The sequence below is a fragment of the Dipodomys spectabilis genome, unplaced genomic scaffold (genome assembly GCF_019054845.1).
Source record: "Dipodomys spectabilis isolate Male_0828 unplaced genomic scaffold, ASM1905484v1 ptg000215l, whole genome shotgun sequence".
In the NCBI taxonomy this organism is placed as follows: Eukaryota; Metazoa; Chordata; class Mammalia; order Rodentia; family Heteromyidae; genus Dipodomys; species Dipodomys spectabilis.
In genome coordinates, this window is record NW_024870892.1 from 9,265,887 (window position 1) to 9,283,000 (window position 17,114).

General features: G+C 51.0%; 1 protein-coding gene across 2 annotated transcripts; it reads left to right on the plus strand.

Annotated features, from left to right (window-relative positions):
* Positions 1-6,509: 6,509 nt before the first annotated feature.
* On the plus strand, positions 6,510-17,060 carry Abhd17a (abhydrolase domain containing 17A, depalmitoylase). 2 transcript variants are annotated; one of them, XM_042697196.1, is made up of 6 exons: positions 6,510-6,659; positions 12,922-13,177; positions 13,394-13,494; positions 14,440-14,634; positions 16,308-16,487; positions 16,570-17,060. In XM_042697196.1, exons 2-6 carry the CDS (start codon positions 13,163-13,165, stop codon positions 16,793-16,795), a joined length of 717 nt encoding a protein of 238 aa, XP_042553130.1. In that variant the 5' UTR covers positions 6,510-6,659; positions 12,922-13,162; the 3' UTR covers positions 16,796-17,060. The 2 variants fall into 2 exon arrangements, with proteins under 2 accessions (XP_042553130.1, XP_042553129.1); XM_042697195.1 differs by having other exon boundaries at positions 12,922-13,494.
* Positions 17,061-17,114: the final 54 nt, after the last annotated feature.

Here is a 17,114-nt window from a genome sequence, read left to right on the forward strand (position 1 = left end):
AGGAGGATATTCTCAGGAGAGAAAGCACAGAAGAGTGATTGCCTCTGTGCCTCTGATCATATAAATTAATATTTATCAAAATGAACTCCAAGAAATGGAAACAAGAGGTTTTTGTTTTCTTCTTATCTTTTTGTCTTGTTTATTCTTTTTTTTTTGCCAGTCATGGGGCCTGAACTCTGGGCCTGGGTGCTGTTCCTCAGCTCTTCAGTTCAAGGCTAGTGCTCTACCACTTGAGCCACAGCACCACTTCTGGCTTTTTCTGCTTATGTGGTGCTGAGGAATCGAACCCAGGGCCTCATGCATGCAAGGCAAGCACTCTACCACTGAGCCACTTTCCCAGCCCCAACTTTCTACTTTTTAAAAAGCAAATTTAAGCAGGGCATTGGTGGCTCATGCCTGTAATCCTAACTACCACTGAGCACCTTCCCAATCCCATTTTCTTTATTCTTTTAGCTGTCTTGGGGAAGGGGAAGTAAGGAAACAAATAGAGGGACAAAGCATTAACAAATGCTATACTTTAAAAAAATGTATGTATGTATGTATGTATGTATGTATGTATTTTTGCTAGTCCTGGGGCTTGAACTCAGGGCCCGGGCATTGTCCCTGAGCCTCTTTGTACTCAAGGCTAGCACTCTACCAATACTTAAGCCACAGCTTTTTCTGTTTATGTGGCACTGAGGAATCAAACCCAAGGCTTCATGCATGCTAGGCAAGCACTCTACCTCTAAGTCACATTCCCAGCCCAGCCTAGCCCTATACTTTTTAATCATTATTAGAGAGTATAATCCTCCTTGATCTTTTTCTTGCTGTGCTGGGCATCCTAAGCAAGCACTCTGCCCCTGAGCCACACCCAGCCAGAGGTCATGTGCAGTTGTTACTGCACACTGTCTAGGTTTGTGCAAACATGCTTGTGGTGTTCCCATGTGAAAGGCACACCTGACCTATAAACCAGGAACCATGTCTGCTGCCACACAGGAGCTAGATCCAGGCCTGGCGTGCCCTTTCCCATCTTCACTTCGGAACCCAGTATTTGATGGGGGGAAGGAGAGAGAGTGGTAGGTCAGTGTCTGCCTGTGTAGATAGGAGAGGGGCTAAGTCTGGGGCTGGGGTCTGGGGGAGTCCTCTGGACCCCCTATATTCCATCTGATTCATAGCCTTCCCTGCTCCCACCTCTAATCTGCTGGGCTCTGGTTCTATTTTAAGATGTTCCCCACTTCCTTCCTGGTCAGCAGGAACCTACTTCCTGACTAGGTCTCTCTCTCTCTCCCTCTCACCCTCTCTCCTTTCTCCTTTTCTTCTCTCTTCCTTCTCCATTCTCTCCTTTCCTCTTTTTTTTTTTTGGCCAGCCCTGGGACTTGAACTCAAGGTCTGGTCTCTGAGTTTCTTGTCTCCTCACTCCCTCCTCTCTCTTTCTCCTCTCCCCCTCTTCTCTTCCCTATCCCTCCTTTCTCTTCTCTCATCCCTCTCTCCTGTCTCCTCTCTTCCTTCCTTTCTTTTCTTTCTTTCCTCTACCTATCCTTTCTCCCTTCCCTTTCCCCTCCCTCTCCCTCTCCTTGAAATAATCAAGTCTCCTCCTCCTCCTCCTCTTCCTCCTCCTCCTCCGCCTCTTCTTCTTCTTCTTCTGCCAGTCAGTCCTGGGTTTTAAACTCAGGTCCTGGGCATTGTCCCTGAGCCTCTCTGTGCTCAAGGCTAGTGCTCTACCAACTGAGCCACAGTGCCACTTCCAGCTTTTTCTGTTTATGTGCTACTGAGGAATCAAAGTCAGGGTTTCATGCATGCTAGGTAAGCACTCTATCACTAAACCCCATTCCCAATCCCAGACATCAATTCTTTTTTAAAATTTTTATTTATTTTTATTTTTTTATCTTTTTTATTGTGAAAATACTGTACAAAGGGGTTACAATTACATGGTCAAGATAATGAGTACATTTCTTATCAAGCATTGTAGCCTCCTCCTTTGTTTCCCCTTCCCATCCCTTCCCATCCTCCCCCCCAATCCTCCCTGCCACACCCCTCACCCCCCAGACATCAATTCTTTTTTTTTTTTCCCCCAGGGCTGAGGACCGAACCCAGGGCCTTGTGTGCACCAGGTGGGCGCCCTTCCACTGGGCTAAACCCTCAGCCCCCACAGACATCAATTCTTTAATGCACAGTGTCTTCCAAGAAAAGCCTCCCACCTTCCAAAATGGACAGGAGGGGCTGGGAAATGGGGCTTAGTGGTAGAGTGCTTGCCTAGCATGCATGAAGCCTTAGGTTCAATTCCTTAGTACCCATAGAAACAGAAAAAGCTGGAAGTGGTCCTGGGGTTCAAGTGCTAGCCTTGAGCAAAGCAGCTCAGGGACAGTGCCCAGGCCCCGAGTTCAAGCTTCAGGACTGGCAAAAATTAAAAATTAAAAAAAAAAGAATGGACAGGAGGTGGGGCTGTGTGGCAGCTCATGATACCATCCTGGCAGAGGTGGGCAGATCTGAATTCTGGGGATGCTTATCTACATTTGCATTATATAGGAAGAACCCCATCTCTGGACAGAATGCACAGAAGCAGAAACAGCCAGGTCCTGAAAGTCCCTTAGTAGAAGGTAGCTCCCTAAAAATAAACTTTCTTCCCCGCTTTTTTTTTTTTTTTTTTTTGGTGGGGATGACCAGTTGTTTCTGTGATTTGAGCTCAAGACACTTGCAAGACAGGTGTTCAACTGCCTGAAAAACATCTCCAGTCTTTTCATTTTGCTTTAGTTATTTTTTTGGATAGGGTTTAAAGTTCTGCCCGGGGCCTAGACTTGGACTTTGATCCTCCTATCAATAGCTCTCATATGGCTGGGATGTCAAGGATATGAACCACCATGCCTAGCTTATGTATTGAGATGGGGTCTTGCTAACTTTTTGTTCTGATTAGCCTCAAACTACAATTCTCCATATTTCTGCCTCCTGAGTAACTAGGGACTACAGGGGATCATAGGCATGAACTACCACTTATAACTATATTGTCATCCAGTTAATAGGAAGCTTGAACTAGGGTTCTGTTAGGTCTGCCTGGGGAAAAAATGATTGGTTGCTAAACCTGTCACTTCAGTGCCTGGGACTGGAAGTGTCCTGTGACCCTACCCCATGAGCAGACCTAATTTAGGTATGGAACAGCATGGGCAGGAAGCTGCCATGCCACGTGTCTCCATGATCCTGCCCTGTGACCTTTCCTGGCTTGTCTCCAGTCATTATGGCATCCCAATTTAGCTCTCCATTGGAGCTGAATTGGTTTATTGGAATTGTTTTTGTTCTTTCTTTCCTCTCTGGCCTGTTTCCTAACTGTTTTATATGTATTTGAGGGCTGCAGTCCTTTGTAACAACTGGCTGTCTGTGGCCTGCAAACTGTGTAATAAAGACTTCAATATTCCATTTCCCAACATGTGGCTTCTGACATAATTCACGTTACAACACTAGCAACTATGGGAAGGCTAAAATAGGCTTATCAGGTTCAGGAACATACTTGGTTACTATATCTCTAACCATAAAAGCCAGACTGGCAGTGTGGCTCCAGCAGCAGCAAGTAAGCAGAGCAAGTAAGAGTGTGAGGTATTTGTTAGGTCCGCTCCTGGATGGCTAGCAGACTCCACCCTCCTCGCAGCAAAGTCTCCACCCAGTACCTGCGTTACCTAGGCAACTGGGACACCTGGAAGAGGTCACATCTGCATCTGCTGAGGTCACATTTGAATTTGATGTGGCCACACCTTTCTCCGCCCATACCCTAGATAAGGCCTAGCACAGGCCCAGGCTCTCTCTCTCTTGCTCTTCTTTTCTAGCTCTCTCTCTGCTCTAGCTCTTTCCTCTCTCTTTCCCAGCCACGTGGAGTGCCAACCTTGCCTGGTCCCAGCAGGTCTACTGAATAAACCTACCCCTTACCTGAATACCACGTGCGTGGTGCAGTTCTTACTCGGTTACCTCTTTTTAAAAACCTAACATAAATGGTGCCCTGACTCGGATAAAGGCTTAAAGTCAGGATAGCTGGGATTTCTCTTGTTTTTTTCCTCTTTTTTCTTTTTTTGTTCTTCCCTTTTTTGCTCTGAGCAATACCCACAGTTCTGACGGCCTTTGGCGAACCAGTCTGTCTGCAGCGGAATCAGCGCATCGATACCATTGCTGCCTTCACATCCACGTCCACACCACTTCTCTACTCTGAATATTTGTTGGCAATTCTTGATAAGAACCAGATAAGCTCTACTTATTCTACTTGATCTCCTTGTTGCCTTAATTGGAAATAATAAAGGGCTTTTGTGGCAAAGATTGCAGTTCAAAGCCAGCCCGGGCTGAAATCCCTAAGACTCCATCTCCCAGCTAAACTCTGCAAGTGGTACTATAACTCAAAGTGGTTCAGTGCTAGCCTGAGTGCAGAAGCGCTCAGGGACAGTCCCCAGGCCTTGAGTTCAAATCTGAATACCAACTGGGACAAGAACTGCACCAGCACTCACGTTACCAGTTGCCTAGGTAACGCAGGTACTGGGTGGAGACTTTGCTGCGAGGAGGGTGGAGTCTGCTAGCCATCCAGGAGCGGACCTAACATTATTGAGTTCAAACCCTGGTATTGGCAGCATGCATGCATATACACACAAGGCAGGAAACAGGTGGCTCACCTGTAATCCTAGCTACTCAGGAAGCTGAGATCTGAGGATTGTGGTTCAAAACCAGACCTAGCCAGGCGCAGGCAGCTCACATGTGTCATCCTAGCTACTCAGGAGGCTGAGGTCTGGGGATCACAGTTCAAAGCCAGCTCAGGCAGGAAAGCCCATGAGACTCCTAATCTAGTTAAGCACTGGAAAACCAGAAGTGGCGCTGTGGCTCAAAGTGGTAGAGTGCTAGACTTGAGCTGAGGAGCTGAGGGACAGTGCCCAGGCCCAGAGTTCAAGTCCCATGACCAACAAAAAAATCCCAAAAAACAAAAAATAGAAAACAAAAAAACAACCCAGCCCTGGCAGGAAAGTCCATGAGATGAGACTCTCCCTTCTCTCTCCCGCCCCCCCATCATGGGGGCTTGAACTCTGGGCCTGGGCACTGTCCCTCAGCTCTTCAGCTCAAGGCAAGCGCCCTACCACTTGAGCCACAGTGCCACTCCCAGTTTTTTGATGGTTCATTGGAGATAAGAGTCTCATGGGCTTTGCTGCCTGCTCTGGCTTTGAACTGCAATCCTCAGATCTCAGCCTCTTGAGTAGCTAGGATTACATGCGTGAGCTACTGGCATCTGGCTCAATGCAACTCATCTCTAGTTAACTATCAAAATAAGATGGAAGTATATTTGTAGCTCAAATGGTAGAGTGCCAGCCTTGAGCAAAGAAAGCTCAGGGAGAATGTCCAGGCCCTTAGCTCAAGCCCCAGAACTGGCAAAAAAAAAAAAAAAAAAAGCAAAATACCCACACCAAATGAACAAAAATTAAGACAGAAAGATAGTGTCCTTACCAAAAGTGTCCCTACTCAAAGTCTCATGAGGCCTTCTTCCATCTTTGTAAGATCCATTACAGCCTTGGGAATTATCCTCATTCTTTGTGCTAATTCATCCATTGAGTCATCTGGCAGCATGGAGAACAGTTGAGGACACAGTGGTGAGGAATATATGGTCCTTGCCCTGGGAGGATGGTCTAGTTAAAAGTCAGGAGAAAGGGACAATAAATTAAAAAAATCAATAAAATGGTTGTGGTGAAGGATTGCAAGGTAAAATGAATAGGGTGAGGCTGGGTGTGGTGGTTTACAACTGTAATTCCCACTACTCACAAGTTGGGAGTATGGAGAATCTGTTTTAGTTTAGCTCTGGCAAAAACATGAAATGCTATTTGAAAAATAAAACACAGTTGTGTGCTTATGGCTCACACCTATATTTCTAGCTACTCAGGAATCTGAGAATCAAAATTTGAAGCCAATCCAAGTAGAAAAGTGAGATTCTCATCTCCAATTGACCAGCAAATGCTGACTTTCCTGATTAGGCCTCCCAAAAGAATACTAATCTTCTCTTCCCCTCCCCCTCTTCCTCCTCTTCTCCTTCTTCCCCTCCTCCTCTTGTTTTTGGTGTCCTTACTGGGAATTGAATTCAGTCAGGGTCTGGGTGCTGTTCAGAAAGTTCTTTTCCTGGAGGCTAGCGCTCTACGACTTGAATCACAGTTCCACTTCCGACTTTTTTTGGTAGTTTATTGGACAAGAACTTTCCTACCCAGGCTGGCTTCAAACTGAGATCCTCAGATTTCAGCCTCCAGAGTAGTTAAGATTACAGGCGTGAACCACCGGCTCCAGGCTTTCACTCCCATAGCTTTTTTCTTTCGTAGGGAGTACCTAACCCTTCCTCCCTCCTCCAATCGAGTTCGGCTTCCGAACTAGTGAAAGAAGTAAGAATAAATGACCTCCGAGGGCGGACTCCGCCCATCGCGCCAGACCACGCCCCCAAACAAGTCCCGCCCCCATCCCAGTTCCCACTTTCGGAGTGTCCAGCGCGCCTGGCTTCTCGCGCATCTCGCGCGTCACTTCCGGGGCGGTTGTAGAGCGAGGCTGATTTCCGCCCGCAGGTTAGCGGCGGCGGTGGCGGCGGCGCAGAAGGCTGGGCCTTTGCGCCGCGGGGCCGACGGACGCACCGGCGGGTCTCTGGGAGCCATGGAGCGTGGTCCCGGGGCCGGGGAGCGCGGGCCCGGGTGGTGAGTGGCGGGCAGGGCGGCGTAGGTGTGGGCCTGGCCGTTTGGGAAACCATGCCCGGTCGCGCGGCTGGCGCAGCTGGGCTGGATGTCCCTAAAATCCACGCATTCCCGGGAAGGCCGCGGGTCTTGCCCGACGTCCCCGCACTGAGGACTAGGACGCGTCGCGACCTGCAGCCAAGCCTTGGCCTCCGCCTCCCAGCCCTCGCTGTGAGGCGACCTTCTATCCTTTTGGGGACGTGGCCCTGGCTTGGAGGAGTTGTCCCGGCCGAGCCGCGGATTGTTTCTGTCACCCATCCTGATAGCCGGTCTCCTTCTTCCAGCCCTCTTCGGCATCTTGTGCCCCTTGCCAGGCTCTTCCTGTGGGCTGGTACCCGGCGAATCTGCTCTCGAGCCTCCAGATCCAGTCTGTTTCTCTAGGTGCAGCTAGAGTTCACTCCATAGCCTTTCACTTTCCATCTGGGTTCAGAACTCCTCCATAGCTGTTTCGCCCAGGATGAAGTACTGACAGCAGCCGCGCTCAGGGGTGCTGCTGAAACAGACCCTGGTTTCTTCTGGGACCTCTCTCTTACCTTTTGTGCCACTGTGTTCCCTAGTCAGGAGCCTGCAGTTCTTGGAATTATCTGCCACTTCTGGGTTTAGCCCTTATTCTTCCGCCTGTCCGTTCTTCTCACCTAGCCACTTCTTTGCATCCTTCTGCCTGTGCCTTCCTCCAGGAAGCTTCCTCACTGGCTGGCTGAGTGAGGTGCCATCACAGCCCTGCATATGTAGGTCGTCTTAGTGTTAAAGTTGCCTGATTGCTTGTTGGTCCTCTGAATGGCAGTGGTGATGTGGGACCTGACTGAAAGGATGCCCAGTGCTGGTGGGCACCAGGGGTTGGGTGTCCAGTAAGTGAGGGTTCTGGGGTGCACTGCCCAGTTTGACTCTTTAATGGGATGTAAGAAATCTCAGATGTCTGTGGTCCCCTAAGAAGACACCAGGACCCCTCCCTTTCAAAGTTACAGACCAAAAAGGCTTTCCCTTTTCTCTTGCTTTTCAACAAATTGCTGCAACCACCTGCTTGGTGGTTGTAGTTGAGGGGCAAGGATCTGGTTGGACATAGGAGTTGGGAACCAATGCTGTGGAGATGAATCTGGAATTATTTGCTCATGTTTAGGGTTAGCCTAACAGAATGCAGAATAAACAGGCACACTAGACCTAAGATTGGACCATTGAGCAGATCAGTGAGGCTGGGAGTGGCTGTTCTGTGTGCTGGTTGTTGTGCTGAGTTGATTGCTGTGTGGCTAACAGGAAACTGAAGCCTTGAGGTAGGAGAGGGTCTAGTACAAGATGAGTGAGACCCAGAGGTTGTATGAACTGGACTTAAAGTCTAGCAGGATGTGATCTTTTTCTTTTGTTTTCTTTTTTCCTTCCCTGCCTCCCTCCTTCCCTCCTTCCCTCCCTCCCTCCCTCCCTCCCTCCCTCCTTCCCTCCCTTCCTTCCTTCCTGTTGTTGGTTGTGGGGCTTGAACTCAGGGCCTGGGTGCTGTCCCTGAACATTTTACTCAACCACTTCCAGTTTTTGAGTGGTTAACTGGAGATAAGGGTCTCACAGGGACTTTTCTTCCAGGTTTAGCTTTGAACTGAGATTCTCAGATCTCAGCCTCCTGAGTAGGTAGGATTATAGGTGTGAGCCACTGGCACCTAGCGATCTTTTTCTTTTCTTTTTGGTAGTACTGGGGCTTGAACTCAGTGCCTAGGCACTGTCCCCTGTTTCATAGCTTTTTTTTTTTTTTCTTTTATCTGTCGTGGGGCTTGAACTCTGGGCCTGGGTGCTGTCCCTCAGCTCTTCAGCCCAAGGGCTAGTGCTCTACCACTTGAGCCGTGGTGACACTTCTGGGTTTTTGAGTGGTTTATTGGAGATAAGAGTCTCACGGACTTCCTGCTTGGGCTGGCTTTGAACCATGATCCTCAGATCTCCTGAGTAGCTGGGATTACAGGCGTGAGCCATCAGCACCTGGCTCTCACAGCTTTTGACTCAAGGCTGTTGTTCTACCACTGGGGCCACAGCTCTACTTCTGGTGTTTTGCTGGTAAAATTGGAGAGTGCTTAATTGGAGTCTTGTGGACTTTTTTTTTTTTTTTTTTGTACTGGTCCTATGGCTTGAACTCTGGGTCTGGGCTCTGTTCCTGAGCTTCTTTGCTCAAGGCTAGTGCTCTTCACTTGGGCCACAGCTTCACTTCCGCCTTTTTTTATTGGAGGTAAGAGTCTAATGGACTTTTCTCGAGTGAGTTGGCAATCCTCAGATAACAGCCTCCTGATTAGGATTATAGATTTGAGCCACTGGAACCCAGCTTCTCATGTACTTTTCTGTCAGAGTTGGCTTTGAACCATGATCCTCAGATGCTAAATAGCTAGGGTTACAGGTATTGAGCCACTGGAGACTGGAGGAGATATGATCTTCTTGAGAGTAGTGTGAGGCCACAGAGTACCCAAAAAGAGAGGTGGTATGATGATGTTTGTGCTGTGGGCAACTATGGAGAATGGGCTGAAGTGAGGTTGTGCCGATAAAGAGAAGACTAAAGAGAGCAGAGACTGGAAATGTGGCTTAGTGATAGAGTGCTTGCCTAGCATGCATGAGACCCTGGGTTTGATTCTTCAAGACCATATAAACATAAATAAATAAATAAATAAATGAAATTTAAAATAATGAAATAAAAAAGCTGAGAAGTACAGAAATGGAGGTGGAAACCAGGTGGGAATGGTGGGAAACAGTCAGCAAGCCTAGGGATTTATGCAACTGAGCCAGGAGGGTGGAAGTTAGTGTTAAGAGTTGATACTTGCCAGGTACCTGTGGCTCATGCCTGAAATCCTAGCTACTCAGGAGGCTGGGATCTGAGGATCCTGGTTCTGAGCCAACCCAGGCAGGAAAGTCTGTTGAGACTCTTCCCCCACCTCCCATCCCCCTTTCAGTCCTGGGGTTTGAACTCTGAGCATGGACACTGCCCCTCAGCTCTAAAGCTCAAGGCTAGCATTCTAACACTTGAGCCACAGCACCACTTCTGGTTTTCTGGTGGTTTATTGGAGATAAGAGTCTCACAGAGTTTCTTGCCCAGGTTGGCTTTGAACTGTGATCCTCAGATCTCTGCCTCCTTAGTAGGTAGGATTACAGGCGTGAGCCACCGGTGCCCAGCTGCTGAGACTTTGAGATTCTTTATCTCTAATAAATTATTCAAGCCTGAAGTGGCTCTGGGGCCCCAGCTGTAGAGGGCTAGCCTTGAGCAAAAGAAGCTCAGGGACAGCACCCAGGCTGAGGTCAAGCCCTAGGACTGGCCAGAAAAAGAGAGAGAAGGAAGGAAGAGTTGACACTGAGCAACAGCATCTCATGCCTATTACCCTAGCTACTTAGGAGGCTGAGATCTGAGGATTGCTGCGGATCATTGTTCTAAGCCTTTTCTGCCCAAGCAGAAAAGCCTGTGAAATTGTTATCTCCAATTAACTACCAAAAAGCTGGAAGTGGAACTCTGGCTCAAGTGGTGGAGTACTAGCTCTCAGCACAAAATGCCCAGGTCCTGAGTTCAAGATCCAGTATTGGCACTGAAAAAAAAAGAAAAGAAAAGAAAAGAAAAAAGAAAGAGGCTGGGAATGTGGCTTAGTGGTAGAGTGCTTGCCTAGCATGCATGAAGCTCTGGGTTTGATTCCTCAATACCACATAAACAGAAAAAGCCAGAAGGGGCTCTGTGGCTTAAGTGGGAGAGCACTAGCTTTGAGCAAAAGAAGCTCAGGGACAGTACCCAGGTCCCGAGTTCAAGCCCCAGGACTGTGTTTAAAAAAAAAAAATTATAGCTGGGCGCTGGTGGCTCACGTCTGTAATCCTAGCTACTCAGGGGACTAAGATCTGAGGATTGCAGTTCAAAGTCAGCCCGAGCAGGAAAGTCTGCAAGACTCTTAATCTCCAATAAACCACTCAGACAACTAGAAGTGGTGCTGTAGCTCAAGTGGTAGAGCGCTCGTCTTAAGCTGAAGAGCTCAGGGAGAGTGTTCAGACCCAGAGTTCAAGCCCCACAACCAATCAAAAAAAAAAAAAATTACACTCATGTTTTTTGTTTATTTGTTTTTTTGTCGGTCATGGGGCTTGAACTCTGGGCCTGGGCGTTGACCCTTCACTCTTCAGCTCAAGGTGAGCGCTCTACCACGAGAGCCACAGCGCCACTTCCGGTTTTCTGAGTGGTTTATTGGAGATAAGAGTCTCAGGGAAGCTGGTGGCTCACACCTATAATCCTGGCTACTCCGGAGGCTGAGGTCTGAGGATCTCGGTTCAAAGCCAGCCTGGGCAGGAAAGTCCATGAGACTCTTTTTTTTTTTTTGGGGGGGGGGGGGTCTGGTTGTGGGGCCTGAGCTCTGGGCCTGGGCACTGTCCCTCAGCTCTTCAGCTCAAGGCTAGTTCTCTACCACTTTAGCTACAGTGCCACCTCCGGCTTTTTTCTTTTTGCTTATGTGGTGCTGAGGAATCGAACCCAGGGCCTCTGGCATGCAAGGCAAGCGCTCTACCACTGAGCCACCTTCCCAGCCCTCCATGAGACTTATCTCCAGTAAACCACTAGGAAAACCGGAAGTGGTGCTGTGGCTCAAGCTGTAGAGCATGACAGCGCCCAACCCCAGAGTTCAAGCCCCTCAACCGACCAAAAAAAAAAAAAAGTCTTGAACTTTCCTGCTCAGGCTGACTTTGAACCATGATCCTCAGATCTCAGCTTCCTGAATAGCTAGGATTATAGGCGTGAGCCACCAAAGCCTGACTACATTCATGTGTTTAGTTTTGGGAGACCCAGAGGCCTCTTTCCTGTTTCCTGTCTCTCAGCCAGGTCTACCTTCTAGACTGTCGACTCCTCCAAGCTCACCTGCATACATGAGTGTTGCCTGATGGTCACTGACTTCACCCACTCCATACCACAAGCTCCCCAGTCATAACAATCCCAAGTGTCCCTAAGCATTTCCTAGTGTTTCCTGTGGCGGGGAAAATACTTCTTTTTGAGAACTAGTCTGATAGACTCCCATAAGAAAAGTGCTTGAACATAAGATTTACATTCTACCTCAAAGTGGGATTCCTTGTTGCCTTCCTTGTATCTGCCCTGGCTTTCACAGTGCTGTTCCCTGTGTCTCTTTGGGTCTGACTGTCTCCAGCCCCTGACCCCACATCTCAGATCTACAGGGATTAGGTGTTTCTGAGCCCCTGAGCTGTGTCCATGGGTCTACAGCTCCTTGTGTACGTACCCACATGTGTCCCCATCTGCCTGACCCATGTCTAGTAGTTTTCAGATGCTGTGACCCAGAATCCAGTGTGTATGCAGGTGTTCTGTGGCTGATGTGGAGCTGTGAGCATCTCTCGCCCTCTTTCCAGTCTGGGAGAAAAAGCATAATCAGCGAGTAGATCTTTATGGAACTGTTTCTTCATATGTGTTTAGCAGCTCTGCACTTGATGGAAGTTGCCTTGGCTACTCAGTTCTTGTCAGTTTGACATGTTTCATGTTGTCTTGCAGCTCTGAGCCAGGTCTCTTGTCTACCATTTCACTCTCCTCCTCTCATGTACTCCCCTATAAGGCAGGTGAGGAAATGGCCAGGAAGGGCCAGTGACTGGCCCAAGGTCATGGATAGAGCCCCCCCTCCCCCCCCCCCCCCCCCCACCTGCACCTGCAATTCTGCCTGGCCTCAAGCACAGGGAAGAACTATTGTCTTTGTTCAGTGGGGCCTTCAGAGTCTGAGTTGTATCCTGTCTTTGTTCCCAGAGCTGTTGTTTGTTGTTTCCTCTGCCGGGCTCCTCTGTCTCTGGATACCAAGGGCCTGTGATCAGGCGCAGTGCCACAGTGGGATGAGATCCAGTGGGCACTTGGGTCCCTTCAGTCTGAGACCTGTGCCTGCCTCTGCCACTTGGTGGAGGCCAATGAATCCTTGCCTAGAGCTGGGCCTGGGGAAGGGACTGGGCAGCAGTGTGGAAGAGGCCAAGGGGAACAAAGCCTCCCTGAATCCACAGCAGAGACTGATGGATGGTGAGGCTGGAGTGGGGCAGGGATCTGATGGCCAGCATTCCCTGTAAGCCATACATGCTGACAGATGTCGATAGCCCCTTCTCTCCAGGGGATGGGGTTGGGCCAGACCAGGAGAATGAGATAGAGTTGTGGGGAAAGGCCAAGAGGATCAAGAATCCACAGGAATTGGGACACACCTTCCCACCTGTACAAAGTGGGGCCCCAGCCTCCTAGAAGGAACCTACATCTTGGTGTCTCCTGCAGGGTTACCCACTGCACAACGTGGAGACCTGTGGCTGTGAGGCTCCTGGGGGCTTTTCTTGGACCACGATGGGGCTGGGCTGCAGCCTCCTAACAGGGCTCTTGTCTAGGGCAGTAGCCCAGGAGGCACCCTCCCCACTGCCCCCTCCTCGGAGCACCCCTGCATCTTCTCTGCTGAGCCAGGCCAGGTGGCATTGTTGGTGGGCTTCCCAAAGGAGGCCCCGCTTGGGGCCTGGCACCCGCCATGAACGGCCTGTCGGTGAGTGAACTCTGCTGCCTCTTCTGCTGCCCACCGTGCCCTGGCCGCATCGCTGCCAAGCTCGCCTTCCTGCCACCGGAGCCCACCTACTCGCTGGTACCTGAGCCTGAGCCAGGGCCTGGTGGGGCTGGGGCTGCCCCCTCCGGGTCCCTGCGGACTTCCGCTGGCACCCCAGGGCGCTGGAAGATCCACCTGACTGAGCGTGCTGACTTCCAGTACAGCCAGCGGGAGCTTGATACCATTGAGGTCTTCTTGACCAAGAGTGCTCGTGGCAACCGCATCTCCTGCATGTACGTGCGCTGCGTGCCCGGTGCCAGGTGAGAGGCAGAGGGTGCAGGGATGGGTGGGACAGTGCTGGCCCAGGGCACACTTGGCACAGTTGGATGTGGCTGCCTAGTGGGTCAAAGCAGAGGTGGGAAGGTCATCCCAGTATGGTGCGGTGTCCTGTTCTCCCTCTTTTGAAACATCGTGCCCCTTCCATGTGCAGCCATCTCTAGGGAGGCCCCTCAGCTCCTCTTGTGGGTGAGGACATGGAGGCCCAGGGGTGACTCCTCTTGCCCTTAGGGCAGGCAGGCGAGGTACATGCAGTGGCCCAACCCCATAGTGGCAGCCTTGCCACTTGTCCTTGTTTTTTTCTGGACCCAAGCAGAGGCAGAACAACAGGGCCTTTGCACAGATGGGCCCAAAGGGTAAGCTGGTGCTGTTGGAGGAATCTCATTGGGCAGGGCCAGCCTGACATTTACCCTTGGCCTGACCAAGGACAAGTTCTTGGCTGGCTATAGGTCTCACAGGATGGCCACAGCCTCCCGTGAATAGGATTTTCCCTATTCATTTGTTGGAGGCAAAGGGACTTCTAGCGCTCCAGGACACTGGTAGGCCCACCAGCCAAGCATTGTGGCCCCAATTCTGAGCCCCAGGGGCTATGTAGGCCCCTCCAGGAGAACTTGAAAACTAGAAGTAGCAGCTGTCCAGTGGGGCTGGAGGTGGTTAGTGGCTGTTACAGAGCCCTGAGCTCACTGGGTAGGGCCACCAGGATGGTCACAGTGTTCTTTCAGACAGGACCACCACAGTAGGCGGGCCTGCCACCCGGCTTTCTGGCCCAGATGGCTTCTTCCTCAGCCAGTGCTATCTGCCTTTCCTTCTGGGAAGCTGGACATCCTTCCTCACCTCTTTACTGGCTCCATGGCCTCTTTGGAAGGAGGAGGTGACAGGTGTTGTTGGTGTCCTTGTGGACTATGCCCCTGCCCTCACTTGTCCCCCAGGTACACGGTGCTCTTTTCTCATGGCAATGCAGTGGATCTGGGTCAGATGAGCAGCTTCTACATTGGCCTGGGGACCCGCATCAGCTGTAATGTCTTCTCCTATGACTACTCCGGCTACGGTGTGAGCTCAGGCCGGCCCTCTGAGAAGAATCTCTATGCAGACATAGATGCTGCCTGGCAGGCACTGCGTACCAGGTGAGGATCCCAGGCGGATGGGATCACCCTGTCTGGGTGTTCCTCAGGGAAGTGATTGCTTTCCTGGAGAGAAGTGCCACATAGAATGGAGGCACATCTCTTGCAAGGATCCTTAGATCTCCTGGGTTCTTGGGTCTGTCCACAGGGTGGTGAGGTTTCTCCACCTGGCTTAAAGGCTGGCAGAAAGGTATGCATGACTGTAGAGCAGTGGGCAGGTTGGGCTTGCAAATGAGCCTGGAGGGTTTTCTGTAGCTTGATGCCTGGGTTAACAGGTATGGGTCCCAACTTAAACCTGAGGTCAGGGTTGGTCTCAACTATAGATTTCTCCTGTGGCTGATTTGCTCAGATCCTGCCTTCCTTGTACCTAGATCGTAGCTGTCCCCCATACTGTTCTCATGCTGGCTCACTGATGCAAATCCTATCCCTAGTGTCCACAGAGCATGGTGCAGTGTCATTGCTGCTGTGGGATGAGAATGACCTACCTGTGGCCTCATGCCCGCTCAGAGGTGCCTGCCTTGGTCCTTTTGCCCTCCTGGCTCACCTCCCACAGGACTCAGATGCAGCTCTGAGAAGTCTGCTGCCCTGGTTGCCCTGGTGATATATACCTAGCACTCCTGGTGCAAGTCTAGGAGTGGGTCTCCTGACTCCACTCTGGCACTGAGGAACTGTCTGAGCTTCTCCACCTGTGGTGCTTGAGTACATGCCCTCAGTTTTCTTGGCCCCTTTGTGTGCCCACTGCTTGTAGCATGGAAATCACACTTATTGTGGACTCAGCTGTCCTCCAGGGACTTTTCCCCTTGGCCTCACAGCTGTGAGTTGGGGGAGGTGAGAGGCTGGGACAAAGCTATGGCAGTTGGAGTGCTTGCTTTGGATGGTGACAGGGCTGGGTTTGTGCCCAGCACGGTGGCTACAGTGGCCAAGAAACCAGGGAGGTTGAGGCAGAACTGAGACCCAGGACATCTGGGTCTGGACTAGGACTGGATGGACAAGGTGGTGGAGTCAGACTGCCCAGCACAGGCAGAGTGGCAAAGTGGGTGTGTCTGCTGGTTAGGAACAGGCCTAGATGGGAGATGCAGTCAGTGAAGTGCTGGGTGATCCCAGCCAAGGCAGGCAGGCTGCAGTGACCTGCTAGGGTAAGGAAAGGCTGGGGCACCAAAGTGTAAGCTGGGCTTGGCAAAGGTGCCTAGTGCCTGGAAACCATTACGAAGGGTGGGAGGAAAGGGCAATGGCATCCACTTTCTGCCATCAGCCTTGCAGTGGTCAGTAATTGTACCAAACCTTGATTTGGGCACAAGGAACTTAGTGGACCTTCAAACTAGATGGATATAGCCAGGACACAGTTGCTTAAATTCTCCACTTCCTGAGATGGTAGGGAAGAGGTGCCCTGAAGAAGCATGCCTGTCCCCTGAAGAATGCTGAAGTAGATTTGGTGTGGGGAGAGAGGACAGAGGAGGTGGGGTGACTAGGAGCGGGACCCTGCACTGCAGTCCCTCCACTAGAGGTTCTCTCTGGGTCCTGTGATCCCAGTAGTCAGAGAAACCAGCACCCTATCCCCCTCTGTGGGGCAAAGGGGGATGGGGGGAAGGATATGTGGGTCTTGGGTCTAGCCTTGTGTGCCCTTGGAGCTGCCTGGAGCCTGCTGACCTTGTTGACTCTGTCCTGGCTACCACCAGGTATGGCATCAGCCCAGATAGCATCATCCTGTATGGGCAGAGCATTGGTACGGTGCCCACAGTGGACCTAGCTTCACGCTATGAGTGTGCTGCCGTGGTTCTGCACTCACCGCTCACGTCGGGCATGCGTGTCGCCTTTCCGGACACCAAGAAGACCTACTGCTTTGATGCATTCCCCAAGTGAGCGCCTGTTGCTGGGAGGTGGGGGTGGGCTGGGTGCAGGGCACTAAAGTCTGACTGTCCTGCCCCTTCCCTTCCACAGCATCGAGAAGGTGTCCAAGATCACTTCACCTGTGCTCATCATCCACGGCACGGAGGATGAGGTGATCGACTTCTCACATGGGCTAGCGCTATATGAGCGCTGCCCCAAGGCTGTGGAGCCACTGTGGGTGGAGGGTGCTGGACACAACGACATTGAGCTTTATAGCCAGTATCTAGAGCGCCTGCGCCGCTTCATCTCCCAGGAGCTGCCCAGCCAGTGTGCCTAGTCCACCGACTCGGCACCGCATGACCTGCTCCGCCCCACCAGGACCTCAGCAATAAGGTGGCTGCAGGACTCGTCCCCTGCCACAGCCCTGGGGGCTGCATGTGGACCCTCTGGTTGCCCAGGCCCCCCAAGCAGTGGGCAGGTGGCCCGGACCCTGCCCCGGCCCAGGGGCCACGACCAATGTACAGGTGACAGAGCTATGTTCTCTTTTCCTTATGGAAACAAAAAGAAGACGTGAAAACAAAAATTAAAGGTTTAAGATTTTAGGGCTCCTGTCTTTATCATAGCTGGTGTGCTTTCCCAGGTCTTGACAAGCTACA

What these genes read in the sequence shown, in the direction of transcription:
- Abhd17a (XM_042697195.1), top strand. Translation starts at nt 13,163, where the DNA reads ATGAACGGCCTGTCGGTGAGTGAACTCTGCTGCCTCTTCTGCTGCCCA. An exon ending in TGGCAGGCACTGCGTACCAG is followed by an intron (nt 14,635 to 16,307) that starts GTGAGGATCCCA and finishes GGCTACCACCAG; the next exon opens with GTATGGCATCAGCCCAGATA. An exon ending in TGCTTTGATGCATTCCCCAA is followed by an intron (nt 16,488 to 16,569) that starts GTGAGCGCCTGT and finishes TCCCTTCCACAG; the next exon opens with CATCGAGAAGGTGTCCAAGA.